Raw genomic sequence first — 25,660 nt, 5'->3', positions numbered from 1 at the left:
CGGCACCCACGGACACCAAACCAGTTAGCAGCTCGTGCACCAGAAGCAGGCGAAGCTACCGTCGAAGGAAGGATTGAATGCTCGAAGCTGAAGACTTTGTCCGAGATGACGAGCTTGGACTGACGATGATATCAATGATGACGAGAGGATGGGGAGGCGAAGAGGGAAAGGAAGATTGCGATGACGGTGTGTGAGGTGAAGGTAAGAGAGAGTAGGGAGGGAGGAAAGAAAATATGTTTTGCGGGTAGTTAAATAAGAGGGACTAGGGAATCCGCAGCGTCTCCTCAAGGCCCTGATGAACTCCAAATTTGCCAGGGAAAATCGACCGAGACGATTGGCAGGTCTGCACCTGCTGTTCCCTGGCTGTTGAGGATCTCTGGTAGCCTGCTTCGTCGTCGTCGAAAGAAGGCGGGGGGTCGAGCCAGCCATATATGTTTTCCAACACCATCGGTGACAGTAAGGCATGAGGCTCAACCCCCTCCTCCCCAGTTTTCTTTCTTTCATCCATCCATTCATTCTCCATCTCTTCGGTAACACACCCAGCAAGCTTCGGCGGGCCGAAAGGAAACGACCTGATAGACCTCCATGGCTTCACGATAGTCAATTCGAGAGCCTTAGACGATATAGGACTATGTATATACGTGTATATACTCGAGTCCTTCAGTATATTTCATTCCGGGATAACCTCCTTCCGGAGTACGGGCTTTATACCACGATACGGCAGCCTTTGGTGCGGACGGCACTTCACAGCGAAATATCGTTGACAATCGGTACAATCGGTACTTCAAGTTCTATATATGCGTAAAAGGTTTTAAGAAATAACAACAATTAGCCTTCATTCTGCCAATATTTTCTTTTCCGATGCATCGCTGTTTTTACTCGCAATATCATATATCAAATGCTAGCTTACCTTGTACAGGCTGCTTATCACTCGTATCGATACCGATATCCGCGCCGGAGGAGCCATTGGGCTCATCCGAGTGTTCTGGTGCCTCCGGTTGGTTCTCGCCGACAGGGTTTTCCCGCCCCGCATCTTGCGCATCTTCGACCCCGACTCGTGCAATCTCCTCGTCCGTCGCCATATCCGCGTCCGGAAATCTTTCGTACTGCTGAAGAACAGCCAACTTCCTCTTCGAAGGGATCGGAATGCACACTTCAAAGTTACTCCCGACCTCAACCCCAGCCCCAAACGCGAATCTAGAAGCCGTTAAAGTCGGAGACGCAGAATCCGACGGGGAGGAATTCGAAGTCGATTTGCCTGAAGAACGGGATGAGGTTGAAATTAAGTTTCTGTGGTTTGTTGGGGCTCTACGCCGTGTCTGGGACATGGTTACACGGGCACCAGTGGATCCAACATGACCAGCGCCCTGTAAACTCTTCCGTGTCCGAGGCTTATGCGCCGGGATGTCTTTGGGTGAGAGCCCCAGTGCGACGACTTCATTTGGTTCCAGAAGTGGCATGGTTGGTGATAAGGTACGTATGCGGCTCCGTTTCTCGGTGGTTCAATGTCGGGGACCGCATATACAATAAAAATACAGCGCAAGAAGTGCGGGCGGTGATCCGAACAAAGAGAAACGGGGTTGAGACAAGCGCGCCCGCTTTTTATGGAAGTGACAGGGGACTTGCATTGGCGGTCCAGGGCTCTGCCGAAGCGAGCTGTTTGTGCCTGTGCGACATGCGACCACCGCATTCTGAGAGCGGCCGTGGATCAACTCTCAAAGTGTGCATCCTTCTCACGTTAGGAGGTAGTAACTAGGGGGGTTCGGAAAGTTTACCGGGAGTTTCTCACACGACTACCTATGTATCAATTAGGATGGTCTCAAGACCCTTTCCCGTTACTACTGGTTACTTAAGTAAGTAGTTATGCGGAGGGGTGCGCAGGTTCAAAGAGGGCTTTTAGATGCGCTGGGGTGGTCTAGTACCAAGACGGGTGCTGTCCCAGCTCTGGGGTAGAGCGCAGCATTGGAACGACTTTTGGCGACCACCGCAGGAACCAAGCGAGAGGACTGGATGGAGATATCCGATAGGTCCAGAGGCTGCTGAAACTAGCTACCGTGCGAGCACACCGTCTGGGTACGAGACTACTACCATGCTAGCGATAGATCTTTATAATGGAACTTGTTTTCATTTTTATTTTTATTTTCGGCGGATAGCAGAAATCGTAGCGTAGTACTTCGGTTCGTTAACCTCACGGCAATTACGGGTTTTGATAGCAATGCACCCGCAAGTCAAAGTGCATGTTAGTCGATGTGACTATTTCGTGGAGTCTAGCGTACGAGGCCATTGTAGATCAAAATAAGAGTATACGGGCATGTGATAATCGGAGTTCGGGCGCAGGGGCGATTTCAACTTCAAGGCCGGGTAAACTTTTGTCATATGGATAAAAGCCACAGCATGTATCATATATTACAAAACTCCCAAATCAAGCATTCACACGAAACGACCTGTAGTCTCCAGGATTCTTTTCTCACACTATCGTACAATCCCATCGATTACGCTTCATCTCCTCGTCTGTCTCTTGCTCTTCCCGGGCCTCGGAGCTTTCGCCTTCTTCCCATTGCCAAACGAATTCTTCTTCATCCCCTTGCTATTAAACCCACCAAGATCTCCACTGCTAACCGCATCTCCACTCTTCGAGAACTTCTTCTTGCCTCCGTATCCGAACTTCTCGTTCCTCTTCTGCCGTTTAACATTTGGTCCCTTCCTATCCCTTCCTTCCCGTCCGTTGACCTTTGAAGCCTTTTCGATTGCAATATCGAACGGATCACCTTCGTTCTCGTCACCCAAGTCGGCTCCGGCTCGTTCTATAATATCCGTCAGCACAAATCCCTTTCCAAAAGAAGGGTGATAAAAGGAACAACATACTCCTCTTCAAAATATTAATCTTATCCAACATCTCCCTCTTCTCCTTCTGCCTCTCCTGCAACCTCGCAACCTGCACCTGTTTCCCAAACTTCTTCAGATCCCTTTGCCTCTTCGCGTCCGTCGAAGCCTGCTTCATAGCCGCCTGCTCTTTGATCTTCTCCTTAATCTTGCCCATGTGTTCTTCGCTCTTTACCATTTCCGCGAAATAGTCGGTAGGACGGGTGAACGGTGCCCCCTCGGCGAGTAACAGCGCACGGCCCTGCTTCGCGGCATCGAGAGCTTGTGTGTAGAATGCTAGTTCGCGGGTGAGATCGTCGTGGACGTCTTTGATTTCTACGGGTGTGGAGGTGATGATCGTGTGGTGGATGGAGAATGGGGTGGATTTTTTGATCGGGAGGGCGATGGAAGCGTGGGAGGCTGTGAGGGCGGAGTGGTTGTCTATTGTGAGCTTTTGGCGGGGGATGATGTCGGCTTCGGGGTCTTCATCTTCTTCGGAGATTTCGGAAAGAGGGATGTCTTCTTCGTCTTCTTCGTCTTCTTCGTCTTCTTCGTCTTCTTCGTCGGCTGCTGTGGTCGCCTTGGAAGATTTTAAGATGCCATTTCGAGGTTTCTTCGTCTCTTCCTCCTCTTCGTCATCATCCTCACTGTTCTCCGAATCACTATCCTCCAACTTCGACATATCAATCACCCTCTCGTCATCTTCACTATCCTCCTCCTCATCACTCTCACTCTCCCACTCCCCATCAACCTCCATTTTTCTTCTTCTCCATCGCTCCCCTCATCTCCACCTTTCTTCCCCTCCTGCAATCTCTTCCGTTTCCTCGCTTCCTTCTGCAATTTCTTCTGTTTCTCAAGGTACGGCACCTTTCCCTTATCCGCCGCGAGAATCTGGCGTAACTTCGCTTTCGCCATTGCGTGTGTACTTCTTAAAATATCCCTTGAAGGTCTTTCGTAAGAAGTTTATGAAATCGTTCAAATCCGTTATCGAGGTGTGGGATGAAATCCTGTGGTCGAGAAATAACGGATCGCAGTTTGGTGACGCTTGGGAAAGAAAAGAGCAGAAGGAAACTCAGAAATTTTTTTGGACAGGCTGACAGGGATTTGCTGCGACGCGAAAAAAGCAAAACACCATACTCCACTCTCATGGCCACACAGAAACCAACTACATTTCTACTTTATCAAGACAATTGACGACGAATACAATTTCATGTTCTCAAGACTCCGATGTAATTAATTTTGAATCATTCCGTTTGATATCCATCAGATATCATGTTAATACCCTACAGAACTATAATCTATCAGTCAAGGACAAAAAGGTCCAATCCGAGAGACCCTTCGGGCCACGCCCCGTGAACCCGTCCAAAAATAACAATAACCAAAAGAAACAATCCCTCTTTTTCGCTTCACCGAACAAATATAAATGGGTATAACCGGTCCTCAACTTTTCAAAAACGAGAAAGAGAAATAAGAACTAAACCGTCCCACCGAACGCAAGTAATATCAACGCCAAGGCACCACAGTGAAAATTAAAATATCAAAAAACTTTAGACAGTTCAAAAACCAAGTCTCGCCAAAAGGGATTACGAGGCGCCGGGCCCCCGGTTCTATCAGTTTCGAAAAGCAATGCAACGTCGATAAGGATGTTGTCTGGCAACGAAACGAATAAGGATCAACAGACACCAGCAGGAAACCACGATTTCGACTTGGTCGCCTCTCCTTCAAGCCAACTAACAAGATGGCTAAAAGCACTCCTAGTTAGCTTCGTCGCTCCCCTCGCAACAAGTAAGAACTGGTCTCGAAAACTTACTCGATATTGATCCACGGATCTCGGACCTGCTGGTCTCTTGCTATCGTCTGCGCCTCCTCAATGTTCTCCCTCTTTTTCACCAAGGTCTCCTCGGTAGCGAGCTTCCTCAGCTCGCATGTCCTCCAATGGTCGCTCGCTTTCTTCGCTCCCTCCAAGGTCGAAGCGTCCTCGAGGAAAAATAGACACTTATTCCCGTCCGCGTCATGTCCCTTACATTTCCACGTCAAATCAACAGCTGCAGCCGTAGTCGCATTGCTCCTATCGGAAGCCCCATTCGGTATACTCGTAATTTTCAGCTCCGATAGAGACGATGCGACTTCCTCAGCGACCGGGTGTTTCCTCGGCCTTCCTCGGCCGTGCTTCCCACCCCTCATCCTCGCATTCCTTTTCGCCTCCTTAACAGGCTGCAGCAATTCACGGACATATGTTCCCCGATTCACATTCTGCAACAATTCGGCCGCGGTATCAAAATCCCATTCCGCCCTATCGATGAGATATTCGGTCCCGGGAACCCTCCTGATCAAACTCGAGTCCTTTATCTCATCCTTATAATACCCGGCTGCGTATACAACGTCGATGTATACGGCTTTCAACCCGTGCTGTCTCCTCCATTCGGCATTCTCATCAGCAAGTTCCAAGAACTTTTCGTATTCGCTTTGATTCGTATTCTTGGAAATCTGCTGGTAAAGCGAGTGCATCTGTGTCAACTTCGAGATAGCTTGGTCTCGTAGATCGTCATATCCCGGATGGCTCTCATCTAATGGAACTACGGGAGGTACAGGGGCAGCCGTCCTCTTTCGGGATCTCTTCGTAGCTCTAGGAACCAGTGGTGGTATATGGACCTGGGGAGACGCCGCTGCTGCCGACCTCGTGACCTTCTTTGCAGGTGGCGATTTCGATCTTGGAGAAGATCTGGAGCCAGGCAACCGTGAGAGCTTACTCGCCCGAACCACGTTAGTCTTTACAACCGGTTTGTGTTCAATCACCTCCTTTAGCATATCAATCGATGGCTTCGGTGGTGCAGGCGGTTCTGTGGAATTTTGTTTTATTAAGGGTGTCGATACTGCCGGCTTCGTCTCCTGGGCTAAAAGTGTGGGAGCAGTGGATATCGAAGAAGCAGACACCGCTCCGAAATTTGACAACGTAGGCGAAGCAGAAGATGGATTGGAAGAGCGAGTTGAACGGGTCGTTCTCAGTATCACACGCTCTACTGTGCCGTTAGAGGCGATCTGAAGCGGTGTCGGGACAGTTTCGGGAGTCGGCGAATTTGAAGGGCCAGGAATTCGATTCGATCGCCTGGACTTCTGGCCAAGCTTGACGCGAATTTTGGGCTTGACCGAAGATTCGTCGGTGCCAGTCTTTCTACGACGAGAATCCGGTTCTTCCGTAGAGTGGTCGCGAGATTTCCGTTTCGTATTCGGGCCCGGCTCCGAAGTTCCGCTGCTAGCAGTACCGGAGCGGGCTCGTGTCCGTCTTCGCCCCGGCGGATTAGATCCTTTTGCCACGAGTAGGCTCTCGAGTCTTTGAGCCTTCTTCTCATCTTGGTCCATGATTAATTGTTCAGCCTTCAGCTTAGCAGCCTGCACTTCTGCGATTTCACCCTATTCAACCCAAACGTTAACAAACAAAATATGACGCAAGCGGCTTGGAGGATCGTATTATACCGGATAGGTGCGGTCAAAATAAGGCCAAAACGGCGTCTTTTTGAATTTGGCGTTCTCGATCAGCTGGGCCATTATAAACCGCCGGTGCATATGAACAAGTCCCTCCACTTCGCCAGGAGTACCTAGAACTGGGTTATCAACCGACAACTAACATACTCTCCCGGTTAGTCTTGGCTTCTTATACTGTTCTTCGAGGATATGGGACGTACTTCATTATAAAGATCGGTGATGGGGGTTTTGACATGTTTGCTTCTGATAGACAAGTGATCATACTTGTCTATAATGAAGTTATATATCGCCGCCTTCTTGACCATAATGTTGTAAATATCGTTATAGTCATCCGACGGGTGGATGCCATACCAGGCAGCGCCACCGAGGGCCCAGATAACGATACTCTCGTCGGCCAATCGCTCGATCGACCATCTCCTAACGTTGGCGACCCGGATCTTCTTGCCTTTCAATGTTTGTACGTTCGAAGGATTACGAGCTAGTGAGGACGGCTCGTTAGCTACTCGAGTACGTATATTATATATACCCTTTGAACGGCCCTTACCAAACCCCCTCAACCCGTCAGGAACATCTCTTATCCTCCCTTCAACGGTAAATGGTCCTTTTTCCAGCACATCCAACAGATCGATGAGGTTATTCGGGTGGGTAGATTTCGGCGACCAGACAAAGGCATCTTCGAGGTCAATGGTAGGCCAGTCGTCGTGGGAAATCTCATTAGGATTTAACTCCTTGAGAACCGACAGTTCGACCAGCATGGTGGCGATGGTATTTTGCAGAATTTGGGTGTCTTGAATGGTTTGAATGGTGGTGGTCCAGTGGTTGCACAATAGTGGCGGTGGGACGTTTAGCGCGCAGCCAATCGGGAGTAGTGGTATCGCTTTTTCGACGAACTAAAACGCTAAACAGTGTAGATTTGTTTATCTATCTTTTGATATGACGATAGATATCGAGAAGCGCGTCATGTCGCATGATAACCGGGGAAGGTCGTAGAATGGCGGAGGATACAGCCGAGATTGTGGAGTGGTTATGTGGGGGTTGTTGAGGGAGTAGAGCCTGATGTAGTATCGGGGGTGGTCTGCGGATGTGGGCAGCGATAAATGTTTTGATGTGATTGAGAGAGGATTAGATAACAGGGGACTCAGCTTTGGCGAGCACCACTTCGCATCGACGAGCTGTTTTTCGGAGCCACTCTTTTGTCTTGGCAGATCATGTGATCTCCTGCCAGATATAATCTTGGCAGTCGGATATTGGGTTGTCATAGAAGTCGGGTTTAGTTCGTGTCTTCCATAAATGGAAATGTCTAGAGAAACAAACGCAACGCACGTTCCAGCGAGCAACATCATGATTGCATAACAACCCCAGGGAGTCTAAATTCGAACTATCATCATCACCATTTGATATACCTATCAGCTTCAATTCTGACTCTTACTCATCTTTTGCATTTTGGTCCGTATCTATACATACAGTCCTGCAGTTATAGTAGTTACCGTTTCACGTTTTTACCGAACTCCCAGCTGTAACGGTCAAATCACATCGTCCGGATCAATCACAAGCCAACAGGCCCGCATCAGCATCATCACCCTTTCCATCCGCCCATTCGTTCGGCCTCGTCATCTCCCTTCCGACATTCGACACACATCCTTACCTCCCCGAATTCCTCCGATCTCCTTCCTTATCGTCGCCATTTCCCCGCTTCCCTTCCGCTATCTCTATGTAAAAGACACCACCACCATTCCTAACCAGCCAGATTAACGCTCCCTACGATCGCGCTCCTATGAGCAAGAAACATTCCAAGAAGGCCACTCCTTCGTCCTCTGCACCTCCCCCATCGTCCACACCCCAGCAGAATCCTTCGGCTTCTACGTCAACAACCTCCTTCACTTCCCAAGCAACTGTCACCACCCATCGGGATGATGCAAGTGTGGCCGGTTCCGCAATGTTTAAGCCTCGGGCATCGGCGTTGGAATCAACCGCCTCGGTCGTTCACAAGGTGAAGGTACGCAAGCAACCCTAAATCTCTCCCCTGAATTCTCGATAATCTACCATTTTAACACCAGACTGACTTGCTCACTTTCAATCCAAACAGGCTCAGGTTCCTGAAACAATACAAGCAGTCTCTCAAACCATCCCTCAACGGCTACCTCAAAACCTCACTCGTTGGACAGGCTCCAAAACAACGGCTAGTACCAAAGTTGACCAAGAAAGCATCACGAGAACACCATCCTTCTCGGAACCATCACCACCCCAGTTTTCACAATCACCACGAGCACTTTCTCCGATGCACAAAGTTCTATCTCCACCAAAGCCAACCACCCAGTTAACCGGTGCACCAGAAGATTCTAGTTCGAAAGGATCACAAGAGGAACCAGGTTCTGATACCAGCGACAATCAAAAGTCGATAACAAATGGAGGAAGTGGAAAGACCGAAGACGCCACCAAGCCCGACGCTCCAGAACAGCCTGAACAGAAGGTCGCCACGGGGTGGTTAGGGGGGTGGTGGGGTGGAAGCCAGCCGAATCCGAAGCCAGCTGCTACAAATACAGAAGCTACACCGGCTTTAAATGCCGAAACTACACCACCGGCAGTGACACCGACGGGCTCGACAACACCAAAAGTAACTCCAAATTTACCATCAATAGAGAACCTCAAGGCCGACCATCGAACCGTACAGAAGGTCCGAAGTGCAGAGAACCTAGGGCTGAAGAGATCTTTGAATGGAAGCATGACCTCCATCAAAACTGCACCTGCAACGGTGGCCGACCCTCCAAAGGTGACTATTACAGCCGAGGAACCGCTTCCAGCAAGCAATACGCCGCCGGGCCCAGCCTCAGAAGCAACTATACAACCTCCGACACAACCTCCCAGGGGATCATGGTTCGGATATTGGTACGGATCGAGCGAAAGTGCACCACCAGCTACCAAGGCCGATGACAATGCAGCAACTGATGGACCACAGCCAATGGATATCGATAGCAGTACGACTCAAGTTGAGAATGGGAACACAAAGTTCTCCCAAGGCAGTGCAGTGGCCGCAACTAATGTACCGGAGAACCTAACAAGCACGCCACCCCAAGCTGCGCAGCCCACACAGCCTGAAGGTTTATTAGCGAGAGGAGCGGCATGGGTATGGTGGTCCAAGTCAGCACCAGAAACCGATAAAGACAGGGCGGTGGAAACTGGGGAAATTGCGGTAGCTGGATCTTCAACAGAAACAGAACCCCAGAAGGCGAAAATCTCAATCCAACAACCACAATCGACCAATGCTGCGAAGAGAAGGAGCGAATCGCCGCACTCAATAAGATTGAGACCAGGTTCAGCTTCTGCATCTCAGCCACCGTCTATTCCCGTTGCCCCCAAAGAGATATCTCCAGCCGCGAAGAATCTGCAAAAAGTGCTACCACCGAACTTACTCGTGCCTTCATTCGATTCCTGTTACTACTCCCAACAATCGCGCCCATGGTTCAAACTAAGCTCCGCTGTCAATCGCTTCTGGTCCGCTCCTAAAGCAGTATCACGTACACAACTCTCGATCGTTCCAACTCTCCCGCGAATACGCAAGGCGGTCGCAATTGGTGTACATGGCTTCTTCCCTATGAAGATCCTCCAGCGGGTGCTTGGCGAACCCACGGGTACATCAGTTCGATTCGCGAACGAGGGAGCAGCAGCAATCCAACGATGGGCCGACAAACATAATATAAGCGTCGATATCGAAAAGATCGCACTAGAGGGTGAAGGTCGGGTGTCCGATAGGGTCGAAGTGCTGTGGAAGCTGCTAGAGAATAAGCTAGATGTGATTCAAGCTGCGGATTTCATCCTCGTCTGCTGCCACTCACAGGGAACACCTGTTGGCGTGCATTTGGTGGCCAGGATGATCGAGTATGGGTTAGTCGAAAAGTCAAAGGTCGGAATAATCGGTATGGCGGGAATAAATCTCGGTCCCTTTGGCGAACTAAATTCGAGGATTCTTACCGGGTCGGCAAAGGAGATGTTCGAGTTTTCAAGTCCGGAGAGTGAGGTGTCGCTACAGTACATCGAATCGCTTACCGCGGTGCTCGCACATGGGGTCAAGCTAGTGTTCGTGGGCAGTATCGACGACCAACTCGTTTCACTGTACTCTTCAACCTTCTCAAACATCAGCCATCCATTTATATACCGTGCGGTATTCGTTGATGGACGAGTTCACGCACCGGATTTCATATCCAATGTTGTCGGATTGGCGTTGAAGCTACGGAATATCGGAGTAAGAGACCATGGGATTATCAGAGAGCTATCCGGCCCGTTAGCAGGAAGCTTATACTCCGGGGAGGGACATTCGAGAATATATGACGACGCGGCAATCTACGATTTGGGCGTCAGGCACACGTTAGAGACCACTACCAAAGAGTTCCTACGGGTGCCATTAAAAGTCGAAGATTTCCAGTTGCCTTCAGCATCGAACCCTTATATCCTACCGTGGGCTATGAGAGGGATGTTGGAGGAAAGGAAGATGCAGGATGAATTGCAAGAAGAGGCGCGGGCTCTTCTCGATGAGTTTGCGAAATGGCAACCGGTGTCGAAGGTTTTAAAAGATGTTAAGTATGTGACACAATCCTCCTTGCTATGCGTGAACATGAATTAACATTGTCATCGTAATAGATTTCGACTGGAAGCAATACGTTCAAAATTATAGACATGGGACGCCCTTTCGTTTGCAGTTCTCGGTCGTACAGGTTTTAAGACCGTTTTCAGTGGTGGCATTTTACAAGCCCACAAGACAGGGGGGTTCTTCATCTAATTTTGGTGATACAAAGGGAGGACTCGCATACAAGCAAGTGTTTATAGGTTTTTTTTTTTTTCTTGTTTCGCGGGAGTTTTCTTATCTAGACTTCCGATACCAGGATTGGCGTTTGGACGACAGCACGGACTTTATATTTTTCTCTCCGCTCCTCCCTTTCGATGCTGTGTATTACTAGCTTTCTTCTTTCACTATAGTTTATAGTAACTACTGGGGTACTCGGGATATAGCAGGGACAATTATTAATCGATCAATAACTTTTTCTTCAACAGAATAGACTATCCTTGTTTTCGGTAGAATACCCGCTTTTCGTATACCAACAGGCCTACTTGCCTACCTGCGTCCGAGGTTGCACCGATCCGAGAATGAGACATGCAGACCGTATGTGCATAGTCGAGCTCTCCCAAACCCCTTGCATGAGTAAGGAAGTAAATGCTCCCATACCTTGAAAAGGAGCCGGCTAGGTAGCTATCCCGCGAAAAAAAAAAAAAAAGTTAGTCCAAGCTAGCTAGTCTGCAAAACTTTGGGCGACTTTGGATTTCGCGCGCATTAATCCGGTGAAAAGGATACTAGGGTGGAATGCGCAGGATATCTGGTATCATGTATTACTAAGCTGGTCTCTCCACATGAGATGAAATTTCTTTTTCTCATCTCTGTTACACAATTATATTTAAAGTCTATCCTTTGACCTAGATCTTGATCAAAAGTTCGAAATTTAGTGCGTAAGATTTTTAAGTTAGCGCAGTGACGTCAAAGAGGTGGTCAAAGCTTCGATCGATATCCAACAGCATCAACACCGTTCTAAATACTCTATTCAATCCCCCAACTTGCATACCCAGGTAACTACCCCTTTTTACCAAGCTAAGAAATTCAACCATGGCTCCCATTGGCGTCGCAATAATCGGTAGCGGCATCTTCGTCGAGTAAGTTCATGAGTTCACTCCCGTGCGCCGGCAGTTATATATGTGGATGGTCTTAATAATCTCAAACCCAACCCCATAGAAGCCAGCACAAACCCGCCTGCCTCCAGGACCCGGAACTCTTAACTCTCAAAGCGATCTACTCCCGTAGAAAGACATCCGTTGAATCCATTATTGCCAATGAAACCGTCCCAATTGACGTTTACTCCGATGACTCTGAGCCGGGCAAGAGCTTTGACGATTTGTTAAGAAGAAATGATATCGCTTTCGTAATCATCGCGTGAGTCTTTCCCATCATCTTATTCGGATATCAAGAGTATCCTTATACGGGTAAAATATTAATATTATACATTTCCTCAAAGTCTTCCGATCCCCCACCAACCCGAATTCATCAAAAAGGCCCTTTCGGCCGGAAAACATGTTCTCTCTGAGAAGCCGGTCGCAAAGGATCTCGCCACCGCAAACGAATTGATCAGATGGAAGAAAGCAAATGCCCCAGATCTCATCTGGTCCGTCGCCGAAAACTTTAGATACTGGCCTGCGTTCGACTACGCGGAGGAAAAAGTCAAGAGCCTTGGAAGGGTTCTCGCTTTCCATGTTGAGGTTTTACAGCATGTTGCGCCTGGTGGGAAGTATTTTGGTAAGAAAAATATCAATTCTTTGAATAAAAGTATTATCATTCATCATGCTGATTGGTATATAATAAATAAAGAAACGGCATGGCGCAAAGTCCCAACGTACCAAGGCGGCTTCTGCCTCGACGCCGGCGTCCACTTCACCGCTGCCCTCCGTCGTCTAGTCGGAGAAGACCAAATCGCTTCTCTATCCGCTTTCACAAATCTAACTCAGCCGCACCTTCCCCCGATCGACACCATTATGTCTACCATCAAATTAAAATCCGGTGTATGCGGCACATTCGCAATGAGCCATGGTACACCGGCTACAAAAGTATTTGAATGGTTCATAGTTTGCGAGCAGGGGACTGTAAAGGTTTCGGACGGTCCGAAGGTGGTGGTGAAGCAATTGGAGATGCCGGAGGAGTGGACGGAGTTCGGAGGGGATAAGAATGAGTGGAGTGGGGTTAAGACGGAGGTCAGGGTTTTTGTGGAGTCGGTGAAGAATGGGAAAGGAGTTGAAGGGTTGAGTCCGGAGAATGCGGTGGCGGATTTAGAGATGATTGAGAAGATGATTCTGTCTGGTGAGCAGGGTGGGAGACCGTTCGAGATTACGGGAGGAATCGAGCCGACGAGTATTTTGGGGGATGTGGTTGATATGATCAGCAAGCACTCTTAGAAAAAAGTTTAGTCTTATCCTCACCCTGACTGCTAATATGGTGCATAGGGTCTTATTTAATACTTCAATTTATACGCCAGGCCAAGTTTTAGACTTAAGTGATTACAATCAATTAGCAAACAGGTAGTGTGCGTCCCCGTTTAGGTCTTTCAATTCATAACATCAAAACCACCCCTCACAAAACACCAACCCCATCAACCCAAACCCTCACCACATTCCTATCATCCCCGGTAGTGACCCACTTCTCAAACAACTCCTCCGCACTCTCATCCCCAAACCTCGTAAACCGCATCGCCCTCTCATCCTCTCCATCTTCCCCATCAAGTCCCAGATCCAACTGTAAAGCATCAAACCTCATTCCTTCTTCAAACTTTCCAATCATATCCTCCATCCCCAACGCCTTCGCACCACTCGCCGTAGCAAGGTGGAAAGCATACTTGAAATCTACCGTCCAGTTTTCCTTTTTGATATTCGGGTCGGTGGAGGTGTTTGAGCGATTTACGGTGGCGAAGGAGTCGATACGGTCTTGGAGGATTGCGGTACGCATGTTGTCTAGCATGGTACCGAATCCACCAGCTATGTCCGTGCCTAATCCGATTTTGAGGTTTGGAAATGTAGAGTTGTAGTAGGGTATCGGGACTGTGGCACGAGCGAAGAGGATATTTGACCACCTATCGTAGGAGTACGAAAACAGTCAGCCAGCTTATCCCCTGTTACTCAAATTTTAGAGAATATACTTACGGACAGCTAACCACCGTCGCACCGACTTTTTGCATCACTCCCGCTTCGGAGTTTTTAAGTCTACAACAATGGGCTAGAATCGTTTTGTTACCTAACAGGCCGGATTCTCGGTATATCTCCACATCTCTTTGCCCTGGATGTTGACTCTCAACGAGTGCTTCCTCGTCGACCGACTCCGCCGCATGGCTCTGCACAAAGCAATCATACTTTTGCGCAATGCCTCCCAACCCTCTCAGGAGTTCTTTAGAACAAGTCGGTATCTTCAAACATATCAAATCCCCGTCAGCACCCCCCACAACCAAGAACAGAACACAAGAACGATGGGCACAAGGAGCGAAAGACAAAACATACAAACCTCGGCGTAACAACCGGCCTAACCCTCCCCTCCCTTCCACTCCCCCACTTTTCATAACACCACTTCACAAACTCCTCCGTATCCTTCAAACTCCCCTCCGTAGTTTCAACATAATACTCCGGCGTCAACATATCCGCACAGGTTTTCCCTACAAAAGCACGGATACCGGCATTGTGACATGATTCTGCTAGGATCTTTGTCGCAGATAAGTGGTTTGAGCCGTAGAGGACGGCGGTGGTTGTGCCGGTTTTTAAAAGGTGGGAGAGGAGTTTTGGGTAGATGGTCGAGGCGTGGGTTGGGGACGAGAAGGCGGACTCGGCGGGGAAAGTGTATCTTTTTTTTCAACAAGGTGGTACAGTATCAGTAAGTATTAAGGAATTTAGTTTAAGGACATATATAAAAGATCTCTTGCCTACTTTTGAAGCCATTCCATCAGTGGTATATCTGTCTTTGTGCCTAATTGCTAAATTCAGACTTCGATATCAGCCACGCTCCTTCGAAAAGAACGTGGTATTTTCCGCGTTGCGGTTACAGCTCTTTTCAACCTCGAACTCTCTCACAGGTAGACAAAAACCGACCTTGAACTGTGGGGCACTATCGTAAGATCGCAATTAGCAAAATATATTTCTAGATGCACCTTTTTTGGGGGGAACCGTAATCTACTGAATATGCAAATCAACCAATCCTGGCACAATAACCTGGGTCTTCTTCAACCGAATAATATCTAAACTCCTAAATTCCTCGCGGATATGCGATTCGTCCGTGCATATCTGCCTGATCGCACCGGTCTTTGTAACGACTACAAAGATATTCTCACGGACTCTGAGAGACTGTGGGGTTGGAGCATCGATGAACGTTCCGTGAATGATTGCCTCGAGTGACATGGTTGATTGGAAATTGTGGGGATGGGAAAAACGTGGAATGTGAGGCATGAAATATGAGGTATGACCGGCTACGGGCTGAGAAGGTGGTACGTATAAACTCCATGGATAGAGCTAGAGATTAGCGGAATTTCGTCAGGTCAGATCCGCGATATTGATCTATTCTTTCCTTTACACTAAAATCTTACTAAAAGCTAGGAATATCTTGCAGGAACATTAATGTAGTCCACTGGTAGAGCGATATCTCTTAAATTTCATGTGAATTCTAGCTTGCATCACGGTTTTCAAATTTAAAAATTTACTAAAAGAAAATCCATAATATTGGCTTGGCTAAACTGCTCAAAGTAACAATCATAAGCTATAGAAAAAGCAGAAAACCCGGTGGAGAAGGGAACACAACGGCTGCCGCTGGGAGTAATCTCTGTGAAAAAAGAAGCAACAGAAGATAGTACTAAGATGAGGTGGTTATACTAGAAACAAAATGATGGATTTTGTACCGGACAGTAAACGTCGACGGCGTATGCAATGGTTTCGTAAAGACTATAGAGAATACATATGCTGCGCCGCTAGTGGAATCAACAACGTTTGTGTGGTTTTGTAGCATGGCGATGAAACAAAATACACATAAAGAATGGAAGTTTTCGCTATGTACATAAATGCAAACGGGATGCAATGCATATGCGGACTCTGTTTAAAAAGTGTATGCATGCAACGGCTATGTGGGCGCCTAGATAGGGCAAGGCTAGCCAAGTGAAAAACAAACCTGTCGCTTTGCTGGGAGAAGATACGTTATTGGCTTCGTAAACTTAAGCAATAGCAGACTGTGCTGATGGGTCGATAGGGGTCTCCAGAAAAAAATGTGAAGCAGATGAGAAAACAGAATCGCAATAATGTAATAAAGCTGAAAACACCATAATCTCCGAGCGTAAAAAAAAAGAAAAGAAAAGAAAAAGAAAAAGATAAAAGGGAGAAAAAAGGGAGAAAAAAAGTCACCGGCGATTCTTCGCACCGTTCTCCGTTTATCGACAAAAGCAACCGTGTTTGTTCCCGAATTTTGTTTTAAAAAAAGAGGCCCGTGTAATCATGGGTGTAAAGAGAAATGCGAGCCGTAACCAGATCCGAAAACCCCAGAAAATCATGCCGTTCTTGCGATTGTAAATGGTTTTTTTGGTCGTAATGTGATGGGTATATTTTTGTTTGTACAAATACTGAACATCTACGTTAAACCGGGCTGGAATTACGTAGTGGGTTCTTTGCGTCATTATAATCGCTCGAAGGTGGTGGGAACGTCCTCCCCTAGAGGAATCCAGACTCCTGGAGTAATCGTGCGATTTTCTCGTCCTCCCGTTCTCTTGGCTCTATCTGGATGGAAACTTCGTACATCTCGTGCACGTCTTTGGCGGCTTGCATGTTGGATAGAATATACTCTTGTAGTGGCTTAACGGCCTCCAAAGCGTATGGGACGGACTGGTACTGCTGAATTTCTCGGATAACTTCCGCAGTCTTCGCTCTCTTGGCAAAGTTGATAAGATCGGTACCCTTAATGAGATCTGGGTTACCGTCTTCAATAAAGGTAAGATCGGTAAGATAAACACCTAGGCATTGTTAGAACACAGCTGTGATAAATAAGAAACATAGTAGCGCTTACCTAAGAAAGGTACACAAGGCGGGTTGACAAGGTGAAGCATTTCACGGTAATCACCGAAGTTCCTTGTTGTTCCCATAAGAGTACGCATGCTTTCCAAGATACCGATCGTACGAGTTGGTACCTGTTCCCAAGTTCTCTTCAATCTGTGAATCGGGGAAGTTGACAGAGCCGAAATGATGGCAGTCAATGTTGAGAAATTGTTTAGGTACCGACATTTCTAGGGGCTAGTTAGCATCGGGGAATTGAAGATTGTTCGACGAATGCTTACCTCGGCCACCGAAATGAAGTGCTTGATGACAACGACACGCTTCTTCACCTCAGGTTGGTTCAAGATCATCTCTGCAACCCAATTTGTAAGCTGGTTCGAATTCAGAATCATGGCCTTGACGTTCTCCGCTGGATCTGGGCTTGAGTCAGAAGGTGAAGGTTTACTCCATGCCTTGCCCAAGCACTCGGTTGCTTTGATTTTGGTATAAGCCTTGGATTCGATGATCGTCAATTGACGAGCAAACTCCAATGGATCAATATCCAAGAACTTCAGCTTTCGCATGTTCTTAGGATAGATTGGAGCGGGCTTGGCACCGTCTGTGCGGATCATAACCCTCTCGAACTGTGGGTCACGGCCCTGAATACGCATCTCAACGAGTTTCTTCAAGACGTTGGCTCCTGGGAACGAGGGTGCCATCACAGCCGTCGCGAAATCAAGGACACGCTGTAATATCTCTGTCTCCGCCTCGCCTCTCGGTTCCATCCAGAAGTTTTCAAACCACGACTTGAGGATATTAAGGACACGCAGTCTAATAGGCTTCTGCTTGCGCTCCGCCCAGAGTTTATATTCCGGGGTAGTGAGATTATTAGGTGGCTGGATATTGAAACGATCCGTGAGGAGATCGAACAGGTGGCTAGCCGTCGTAAACGACTTGTAGGTGAGGAGGAAGGTATTGTTGAAATCGGCATCCAAAGAATCGTGCCTTGTGAGATTGACGACAAGCAACTCGAGCTTACCACCACGGATGGTGGCCTTTTCTTTATCCGCGTACTGGATTTCGTTCTCATCTTCGACTTCAGGAGCAAGGAACCAAGGGTCTGGTTCTGGTACCTTTTCTTGAGGGGAAGGCTCTTCCTTGGCTGGTACACCCTTTTCCAGTGGAGTATCGCCTAAGATTCGTCGGATCTTATCCGAGTTTTGGACAATGAAAGGTGCACCGACGGTCGATCCAGCACGCCCACGAGTGCCAGGGATCGCCTGGACGGGAGTCTTACCGCCACCATTCGCCGCCTTCGCGGTGGAGGGGCTAGATTGTGATGGTTTATGCCCATCCTCAGCTGGCGCCTTGGCCGCTCTTTCGTTGAACTCTTCAACCAGGTGTTCAGCCGTGAATACGAGACTCTGGATGCCTTGCTGGATTTCCCTGATATACGCACGAACCTCCGAAAGTCTATCCTCAAGCGGCAAGCCCTGGAAACTTGTCCATTCGTCTGCAAGTTCGGCTGTCACATATTGGACAGCCATGAACAAGTCGGCGAAAGAGTCATACAAGCGCTGTTTCGTGATAGCGAAATCCAAGAGAGTTGGGCTTCGTCCCCCAGACGCAAGAGGGGCAAGGTTGACACTCTCGAGGAAATGGAAGTAAGCACGCATCGACTCCATAGAGGTCTGTGCGGCGTGGATCACAAATGCACCGACAACGTTCTGTTGGTGAACTGTCGTAACCGGCCCAGGTGTCTCCAGAGCATCCTCCAGAGTCCTGAGACCTGGAACAACGACTGCCTGCAGGCCCCTTAGACTCTCTACCAATTGGCTGTCAATTGGAGTAGTTGCGACGCTAAGATTATCACGCTCGCCGAAGATAACAGATTGCTTGGAGTTCGGGTTGCCAAGGCCATTGCTAAACCAGCTACCTCCAATATGACTTCCAACAACGAATCCAGGACCAAGTCGTGGAACAACATCATCCTTCTGGGCGCGAGCGACCTTAGCGAACTCGAGGACACCGGTCATCACCTCATCAGCTTCAGCGAGGCACTTAGCCTCAGCATCAGCTGGTGGCCAGTCTGTGCTAGCAACATGGGACGACAGAACCAGTTTCGAGAAAGCAGCCATGAAATGTCGGAAATGTGGGTGCAAGGCTTTATTTGAAGAGATAATTGTCGGCTGCCCGGAATGGTTGTCGGTTGTCGAAGAACCAGCACCGATGATCAGACGAAGCATGTCAGAAATATCCTCCGCCCGCGAGACGTATTGCATACGTTGCCTTTGCATGATCGCCTGGCGGTACCTTGCGATAGCATGTTGCGTTTCCTCGATAAGGGCGTCCCAGGACGCTGGTATTGGGAGGATGTCATCGTGGAAAGTGACAGTGTCCAGTTTGGCGTCTTCATCGGCCATATTAGCAAAAAAGGGAACTATAGATACAGAAGGCGCAGATGCCCATCACACGGTTCATTCGGAGTCCAAGTGTAGAGAATAATTGACTTACCCTCGTTTTCTGCGTTAATATCGTTCCCATCAAAAAGCTCTCTGTTCGAAATGGGCTCATCGGTTGCTCGTTGGCCATTAGCCTTGCCAGACTGCGCAGAGGTCCGATCTGGCGTGGCCGCATTGTTCGTTTCCTAAAGATCGTGTCAACGAAAACGTGGCCAACCTTAAAATAATGTGAAAATTGCCGGAGGAAGTTTCCATACCCTGACTGGGCTGTGTACAGCAAACATGAGCATCTCCCCATCTCCCTGAGACTCGTTATCGGCGCCATCATCGTGATCTACACCATTTGTAGCCTCGTCGGTGATTAATCCGGCAGCCATAAGCTCCGGAGGTGGGCGAGTCGAGTCAGGGGCGGTAAATTCCGTACGAAGTCGAGGTCCGGATTCCGTTGACGAAACTGGGGTTTCCAGAGGAAGCTCTGTCCTCGACGCCCCAGTTAAAGTATTAAAGTAATACAAGCGACCATCGGGGGTCACCTGTGGAAGCCAAAAAGCAGCCTCGTCATCATGATCTTGTCCTTCCAACGGCAATTGTGGGGAGCTCCTTCCTTGGCCGTCCCCGTCCGATTCGTCCGATTCAGTATCTTCATAGTCTTCGTAGTCCTGGCCTTCGGCATCCTCATCTGCCCCTTCAAGCTGGGTACCGGGATTCTCATCGCCATTCAGGTCGCTATTAGGAACCAACGCACAGTAATTACTCGGGAACCATCCACGTTGTCCATTGACGATACCATCCCACCAGCCGCTCTCCAACTGTGTAAGAACTTGAATAACATCGCCCTGGTGAAAACTCAAGCTTGTCGGGTCATCGGCGGCGTAGTTGTACAATGCCCGAACAAACATGGCCGGCGGAGAAGGAGAGTGAGCAGGAGCGACGGGATTCGACGATCTCGGCCTTCTACCTTCGCTAAAGCTGCCATTACCATTTAGCAATCTCCCACGAGGCACCTGTGCTGCCTGTCGCTGTTGTCCACCATTACTCGGGAAGTGAGCCGTTTGGCTCGACATCACCATCATCCTGGATGCTGCTCGATCTTAAGGATCAGAACAGATGTGCGTGTCGGTTGAATAAAGAAGCTCTTTTTTTTTAAGCGAAGCGAGGAGATATAATTCTAGGTTATTTTTTTCAAGAGGGAGAGAAGGAGAGAAGGGAAAAAAAAAAAAAACACCTTTGGAATCGTAGTCGGGTTATATATATATATATATATAAATACTTATTAGAGCTGAGAATCGCTGGCTTCGGAGGAATCGATAAAGGGAAAGAGCTTCAGCCGCTTTGTGGTTGTTCGAGTCTCTTAGCTATGTCGCCTCAGATGATCCTGTCAGGCCAGGTAAACGATCGGGAACAATCCATTCGCTAAAGGCTCTTGATGAAGACAGTGGGTTTTGTGAGAAAAAAATTCGAAAGATCGGATTATTGGACCTGAGGGGTGGGAAAAGCAGAAATAGTCGAGATACACAGGAGACAATATAAGTGTTCTTCCGTTAGTAAGAGGAGGAGTCCGAAGGGTGGCCAATAAACCCGGAGTTACGGAGGGATGGTTCTCCCAGATATTTACGGGAATATGCTGTTTGTGTAGGTTGGGTGTTTTATGTATGTATGAATGCAAAAGTAGAGCAATATTTTATATATAGAATGCAAGGAGAGTAGTCTGTCCGAGGAGACGATTATATTGGATAGATAGATGTCGGTGATGGAGGTTGGTGATGATGATGGTGGTGGTGGTGGTTAGTGGTAGCGGGGCGGGAAGTGAACCCGACGAGGTCGAGGAGGAGGATGAGGAGAGAGACGATGAGATATTATGGATGGGATGGGACCAAAGGCGAAGGGGGGGAAGAGAAGACCTCCTTTTTGTTTTTTTGGCTGTGAAAGACCTCAGCAAGCCAGAAAGCCCCCGCCTTTTTCGCAACACGAAGACGGGACGGGCCCTGTCCTGAGCAAGGTGCCTGCTCTCAAGTACTTAATTAACAGTACTTGGCGGGTAGTTAGTAGCTAGGATGGGATGCTAGCTAAGGTCTGGTTCCTGATTCTATTCTTCAGATTCAATCCGAGCAAATCCAATCCGATCCAATCCAATAAATCGATTCACTACCCGTCGTGTTAAAACAGAGGTGTCGTCGAAGATATGGGTGATGGTGGATGCAATGGATTCAAAAAGGATACCCAAATCAACAGGCTAAGTTAAGTACTTTAGAAAGATCCCTAGCTAATGAAATAGGGGAGAGGCACGGCTAGTTATCGAGGTCCAGACTAATGGTTTTGCCAAAGATAGGGAAATGGAAGCGTCCTGGCGCGGGTGGACTCGCCAACTGCAGCACACTGTACGCTATATATTAGCACTAGGCAGAGCAGAAACACTGTTTGCTGTCCTGTGCGTGCTTGCTATATGGGGCTGCTTAGCCTGGCTCAATACATACGCAGATTCGTCAAATATAAAGAATTATCACGGAGGTCTTTGGTGGAGAGGATTCCTGGCGACTACTATCCACGACCCTGGAATGCATGCTCCAGAAATCGAGAGTTAGGGTTGTGTCCACAGAAAGCCATGAACCAAGGAAATCCTCGATGTCTCGTGCAGCTCAGAATGTGGGTGTGTCTATATGAATACAGGTATGTATGCTAAGGCCTCCCCGTTCCAGTCCAGCTGAAGATATTATCGTCGAAACAAAGACAGAAGGGAAGGTCGGGCGTATTATTTTAGAAGCTTGAACAAAACATCGGAAACACATCCCTTAAAGTGACCAGCCAAAGGCGCACGGCACCCTCTTCCTCTGCACAACGTGCCCACAAGCCATAAAGCTCTTCCTTGTCCTCATCCCTTGCTTTTTTCCCACTTATCCCTCGCCTCTCCCCGATTCGATAGCCTGACGCTAGCAAAAAACGTGCGAAACCTAACCGGAGGCTCGCCTGTCAGGATGACAGGGAACGAGGCAGCTGCGATTATGAGCATCAGGCAGCACGTTTAATACATACACTCTGCGATAAGGCTTGATACATGCTCGAATATATCCATACGGGCAGGTGTGGATTGTGCGTGGGAAATTCACCTCGATTTTGAACATACGCCCATCGATGCATCCCTCTCGAAAATTCTCCTTGTCGGAATGGAAGAATTGTTTAAATACAGAAATTCCGGCTTGTCTCAACTCATTCCTTTTTGTGGATATATAATCTGTACACCCTAAACACCGTCCCCACAAAATGTCTCTCAGATCCTGCTTGTCGAGACGGCTCTTGATCTGAAGCCAGGACCCCAGCTAAAAGGCGAAAAAAAAAAAAAAAAAAAAGTGAAGAAGGTTTGTCCAAGCGTGATGTTATTTTTAAGGAAAAGAAAAAAAAAAAACCGCAGAGCTGCACTACGCGGAAGCCAGACATCTGCCGTAAACAGAACAGTCGGTGTTGTCTACAGCCTATCGGCTGGCGAGCGGCCTTAGTGCAACTATAATCGCTAAGGCAGAAGCCTCGGATCGGCCAACATGCAACAAGCTGCACAGCTCCTCTCGCGAAGGATTCTGGCTTGCAGTTCCCGAGGCTGGAAGGTGGTTTTGATTTTTCCTCGCCAAATATCACCATTTACCTTGGCCTTTTGGGTTGTTATTTTGTTCTTAGCGACATAATATATATCTACATTTGGTATCGATTGTCTCGAGGCGCGTCGGTCTACATATCATAACCCATCGAACGACTACATTAAGACAGACGCTACCCATGGAATTTCGCTAAAGCATGTGTGAACACAAGACTAAGCACCAAAAGTAATCGGGTTTGAAATTAGATATACAGACCTTCCGCGACTACGAATAATATGAGTAGTAGCTTCTCAGTAAACGGTTAGGACCTGTCCGATGCCAATTCTCCAGATCCGAGCCATAGACCTAAGTTTCTTATTCGCTCCAGCGCCGTGGCTTAAACGCATTATATGAAATTAAAATTCCGATATGCAATGCGTGGTGCCGGTTGACGGGATACTCTCAAGCTCCAATACAGTCGTCGTGACGGGTACTGAATACTGATATCAACTTGCTTAGGCGCTGACGGCTAGTCTCTAGGATCTTGCTAAGCTCGATAACTAAACTAGTCTATGTTCGCCTCGGAGCACCCGCTCGCGCTATTGACGACCGGACGCTAGAAACCCTCGTTACATGACTATGGCTTCGGTAACCCCACAATTAACTCCTGTATCCACCTTTTCCTCTCGTACGGGACATGTCGACACTTAGAGACCATAACTAATCACTCACAATCGAGGGTCCAGGTTTTCTCGCAACGTCAGCTTTATCATCCAAATGGAAACCTACGAATGGGAACCATGGGTTTAGCCCATGGTTATATCACTTCCACTCGCACTTGAGGATATCACTCTGGAGTCCCTAGATTCGCAGTTATCACAGCAGCGGCTATCAGTTCTGGATGTTCCCATTTTGTGATCCCAGTAAGATTTGAAACATTTTATGGGAGGGGGGGGTAACTGGCATTACTTTTCGTCGATGCATTGTCTATTCACAAACATGACTGGGGCGTCTGCGTATACGTATGTCGTATTTGTCTTTGATTGTCGGAAATTAGACACTCGGAGCCATCCGAACGCCCCAACTACCGTGAGTTATATTTATTGAACAGCTTAACACTCCCCCATCGAAATATATGAGATATCAAAGATAATCGGTTGTCTGCCGAGACAACAGTTTAAGGCATTTACGTTTTCACAAGTAAACTTGCGTAGGGTACGTGTACATTCGAAGTACATTGTTGATATCTCAACAGACCACGATTACCTGGGGCTTACACGTACTAACATCCGACTCGCGCTTGAGCGCTCACCAACGCTGTTTTGCACAGGGTTTCCCTAGCCGACCCTAAACCGATGTCTCATACCACGGACCGAAGTGGCCCATTCGTAAAATCCAAAGGGGTTCAGCGTTTTGACAATGCATTTCATAATAGATACCATGCGATTAGGCAAATTAGCAGATCCGCCCCATTGCCACGTCGACAGTGTGCTCCTGCAATTGCCTGAGCTCTTATATCCATCAACAGCGATCAAGCCCTGGTACACTCCTCTCGTTGTGACTTCTGGGTATGAGGCCTCCCCCTAGTGTCTATATTAGGTATTTATATTTTTGCCGGGGGGGGGTAGCTTAACACCACCCAGCCCATAATATGCCACCAGTTGATTGTTGCCACAACGTAATGGCGAGCCTTACATGATACATCTAATTTCTCACCACCAACACGTGAGCATACATGTACCCAAGCATATTCAATATTATCCCTGAAAGATTACGCTGTACTCGAAAGCGGTATACGTGCATGTGACGAACTTCCCATCACAGCATCAACATGTACATGCAATCACCTACCGTACCCGGCCGTGGCAACCAAACACCTGGGAGGCGACATCTCGCTAATACCCACGTGTGACGGACTTAAAAATTGCACAGAATGTACTGGTATTTTGGGTTCCCGAAATGCTGTGGGTTTTCCTTTGTCAGAATGCAATAGTTATTGTATGGTGCTGCATGGGCACTCGGGCCGTTCGTGGCACAACATGAACTGTCGTGCGATATCAGCGTCACTAGGTGGGTTTTACGTAAATATACACAAGCGAATTACAAGGGGTGTAGAATTTTAAATGTATGGTATATTAAGTGTTATTTGTTGCTTTATCCTAATTATTGGTTCTATAGAGCTGATAATTTGAGGTAGTTGAATCTCACTTGGTATTTTACTTCATTGGCCAAATCGATAAATGTGTTGAAATTGTTGGAGGTTGTTCCTGTCGTCGATAGCTGCCGCGTCGACATGCAGCTTCAAACGCCTCAAAAGTGATACATCGCAAAAGTGATGTATCGTCAGATAACATAGTGCATACGTAGGGAAATCCCGTTTGTTGGGCATTGGACAGCCTCTTGCCGGCCAACGTCCCTTACGACAGTGTCAAGATATCTTTAGATACTCGATATTTCAGCCTTCCAAGTCTACTAGTACCGGCTATTTCCAAACATACAGACTTTTGGCACGTGTTCTAAGATATTTTCATGTAATACCCGGATATATCAATATCCAGAATCGACGGGACCGACGGGACTAATATTGTTAACAGAATCGCTAGTATTGATATATGATAGAGCGAGCAGACATGCATTTGGCACTTTCCGGAATTCCGTTAATAGCAACAGCTGAAAGTCTACGCGGTAGCATTGCGCACCAAGTTTCAG

General features: G+C 47.9%; 7 protein-coding genes across 8 annotated transcripts; 2 read left to right on the top strand and 5 right to left on the bottom strand.

The window, feature by feature from the left end:
* Nucleotides 1–887: 887 nt before the first annotated feature.
* DFL_004792 (uncharacterized protein) lies at nt 888–1,460 on the bottom strand (the record flags this gene model as incomplete). Its single annotated transcript, XM_067633946.1, has 1 exon — nt 888–1,460. The coding sequence occupies one exon, from the start codon at nt 1,458–1,460 to the stop codon at nt 888–890; it is 573 nt and encodes a 190-aa protein (XP_067492065.1).
* A 1,039-nt stretch (nt 1,461–2,499) lies between these two features.
* Nucleotides 2,500–3,619, bottom strand: DFL_004791 (uncharacterized protein; the record flags this gene model as incomplete). The annotated part of the gene is made up of 2 exons (XM_067633945.1): nt 2,500–2,804; nt 2,866–3,619. The coding sequence occupies 2 exons, from the start codon at nt 3,617–3,619 to the stop codon at nt 2,500–2,502; spliced, it is 1,059 nt and encodes a 352-aa protein (XP_067492064.1).
* A 915-nt stretch (nt 3,620–4,534) lies between these two features.
* DFL_004790 (uncharacterized protein) lies at nt 4,535–7,100 on the bottom strand (the record flags this gene model as incomplete). The annotated part of the gene is made up of 5 exons (XM_067633944.1): nt 4,535–4,604; nt 4,673–6,273; nt 6,337–6,483; nt 6,546–6,823; nt 6,890–7,100. The coding sequence occupies 5 exons, from the start codon at nt 7,098–7,100 to the stop codon at nt 4,535–4,537; spliced, it is 2,307 nt and encodes a 768-aa protein (XP_067492063.1).
* Nucleotides 7,101–8,119: 1,019 nt separating this feature from the next.
* DFL_004789 (uncharacterized protein) lies at nt 8,120–11,014 on the top strand (the record flags this gene model as incomplete). The annotated part of the gene is made up of 3 exons (XM_067633942.1): nt 8,120–8,341; nt 8,432–10,920; nt 10,981–11,014. The coding sequence occupies 3 exons, from the start codon at nt 8,120–8,122 to the stop codon at nt 11,012–11,014; spliced, it is 2,745 nt and encodes a 914-aa protein (XP_067492062.1).
* A 981-nt stretch (nt 11,015–11,995) lies between these two features.
* Nucleotides 11,996–13,332, top strand: DFL_004788 (uncharacterized protein; the record flags this gene model as incomplete). The annotated part of the gene is made up of 4 exons (XM_067633941.1): nt 11,996–12,042; nt 12,122–12,319; nt 12,402–12,679; nt 12,752–13,332. 4 exons carry the CDS (start codon nt 11,996–11,998, stop codon nt 13,330–13,332), a joined length of 1,104 nt encoding a protein of 367 aa, XP_067492061.1.
* A 175-nt stretch (nt 13,333–13,507) lies between these two features.
* On the bottom strand, nt 13,508–15,312 carry DFL_004787 (uncharacterized protein; the record flags this gene model as incomplete). Of its 2 annotated transcripts, none has more annotated exons than XM_067633940.1 (6): nt 13,508–14,003; nt 14,074–14,333; nt 14,425–14,761; nt 14,845–14,891; nt 14,974–15,022; nt 15,092–15,312. In XM_067633940.1, the coding sequence occupies 6 exons, from the start codon at nt 15,310–15,312 to the stop codon at nt 13,508–13,510; spliced, it is 1,410 nt and encodes a 469-aa protein (XP_067492060.1). The 2 variants fall into 2 exon arrangements, with proteins under 2 accessions (XP_067492060.1, XP_067492059.1); XM_067633939.1 differs by having other exon boundaries at nt 15,007–15,022.
* A 1,293-nt stretch (nt 15,313–16,605) lies between these two features.
* On the bottom strand, nt 16,606–20,458 carry DFL_004786 (uncharacterized protein; the record flags this gene model as incomplete). The annotated part of the gene is made up of 5 exons (XM_067633938.1): nt 16,606–16,904; nt 16,958–17,174; nt 17,226–19,363; nt 19,438–19,570; nt 19,643–20,458. The coding sequence occupies 5 exons, from the start codon at nt 20,456–20,458 to the stop codon at nt 16,606–16,608; spliced, it is 3,603 nt and encodes a 1,200-aa protein (XP_067492058.1).
* Between the last annotated feature and the right edge of the window lie 5,202 nt (nt 20,459–25,660).

Source organism: Arthrobotrys flagrans (assembly GCF_004000055.1).
Source record: "Arthrobotrys flagrans strain CBS H-5679 chromosome Unknown unitig_0, whole genome shotgun sequence".
In the NCBI taxonomy this organism is placed as follows: Eukaryota; Fungi; Ascomycota; class Orbiliomycetes; order Orbiliales; family Orbiliaceae; genus Arthrobotrys; species Arthrobotrys flagrans.
This window is presented reverse-complemented; position numbering and strand designations above follow the sequence as displayed.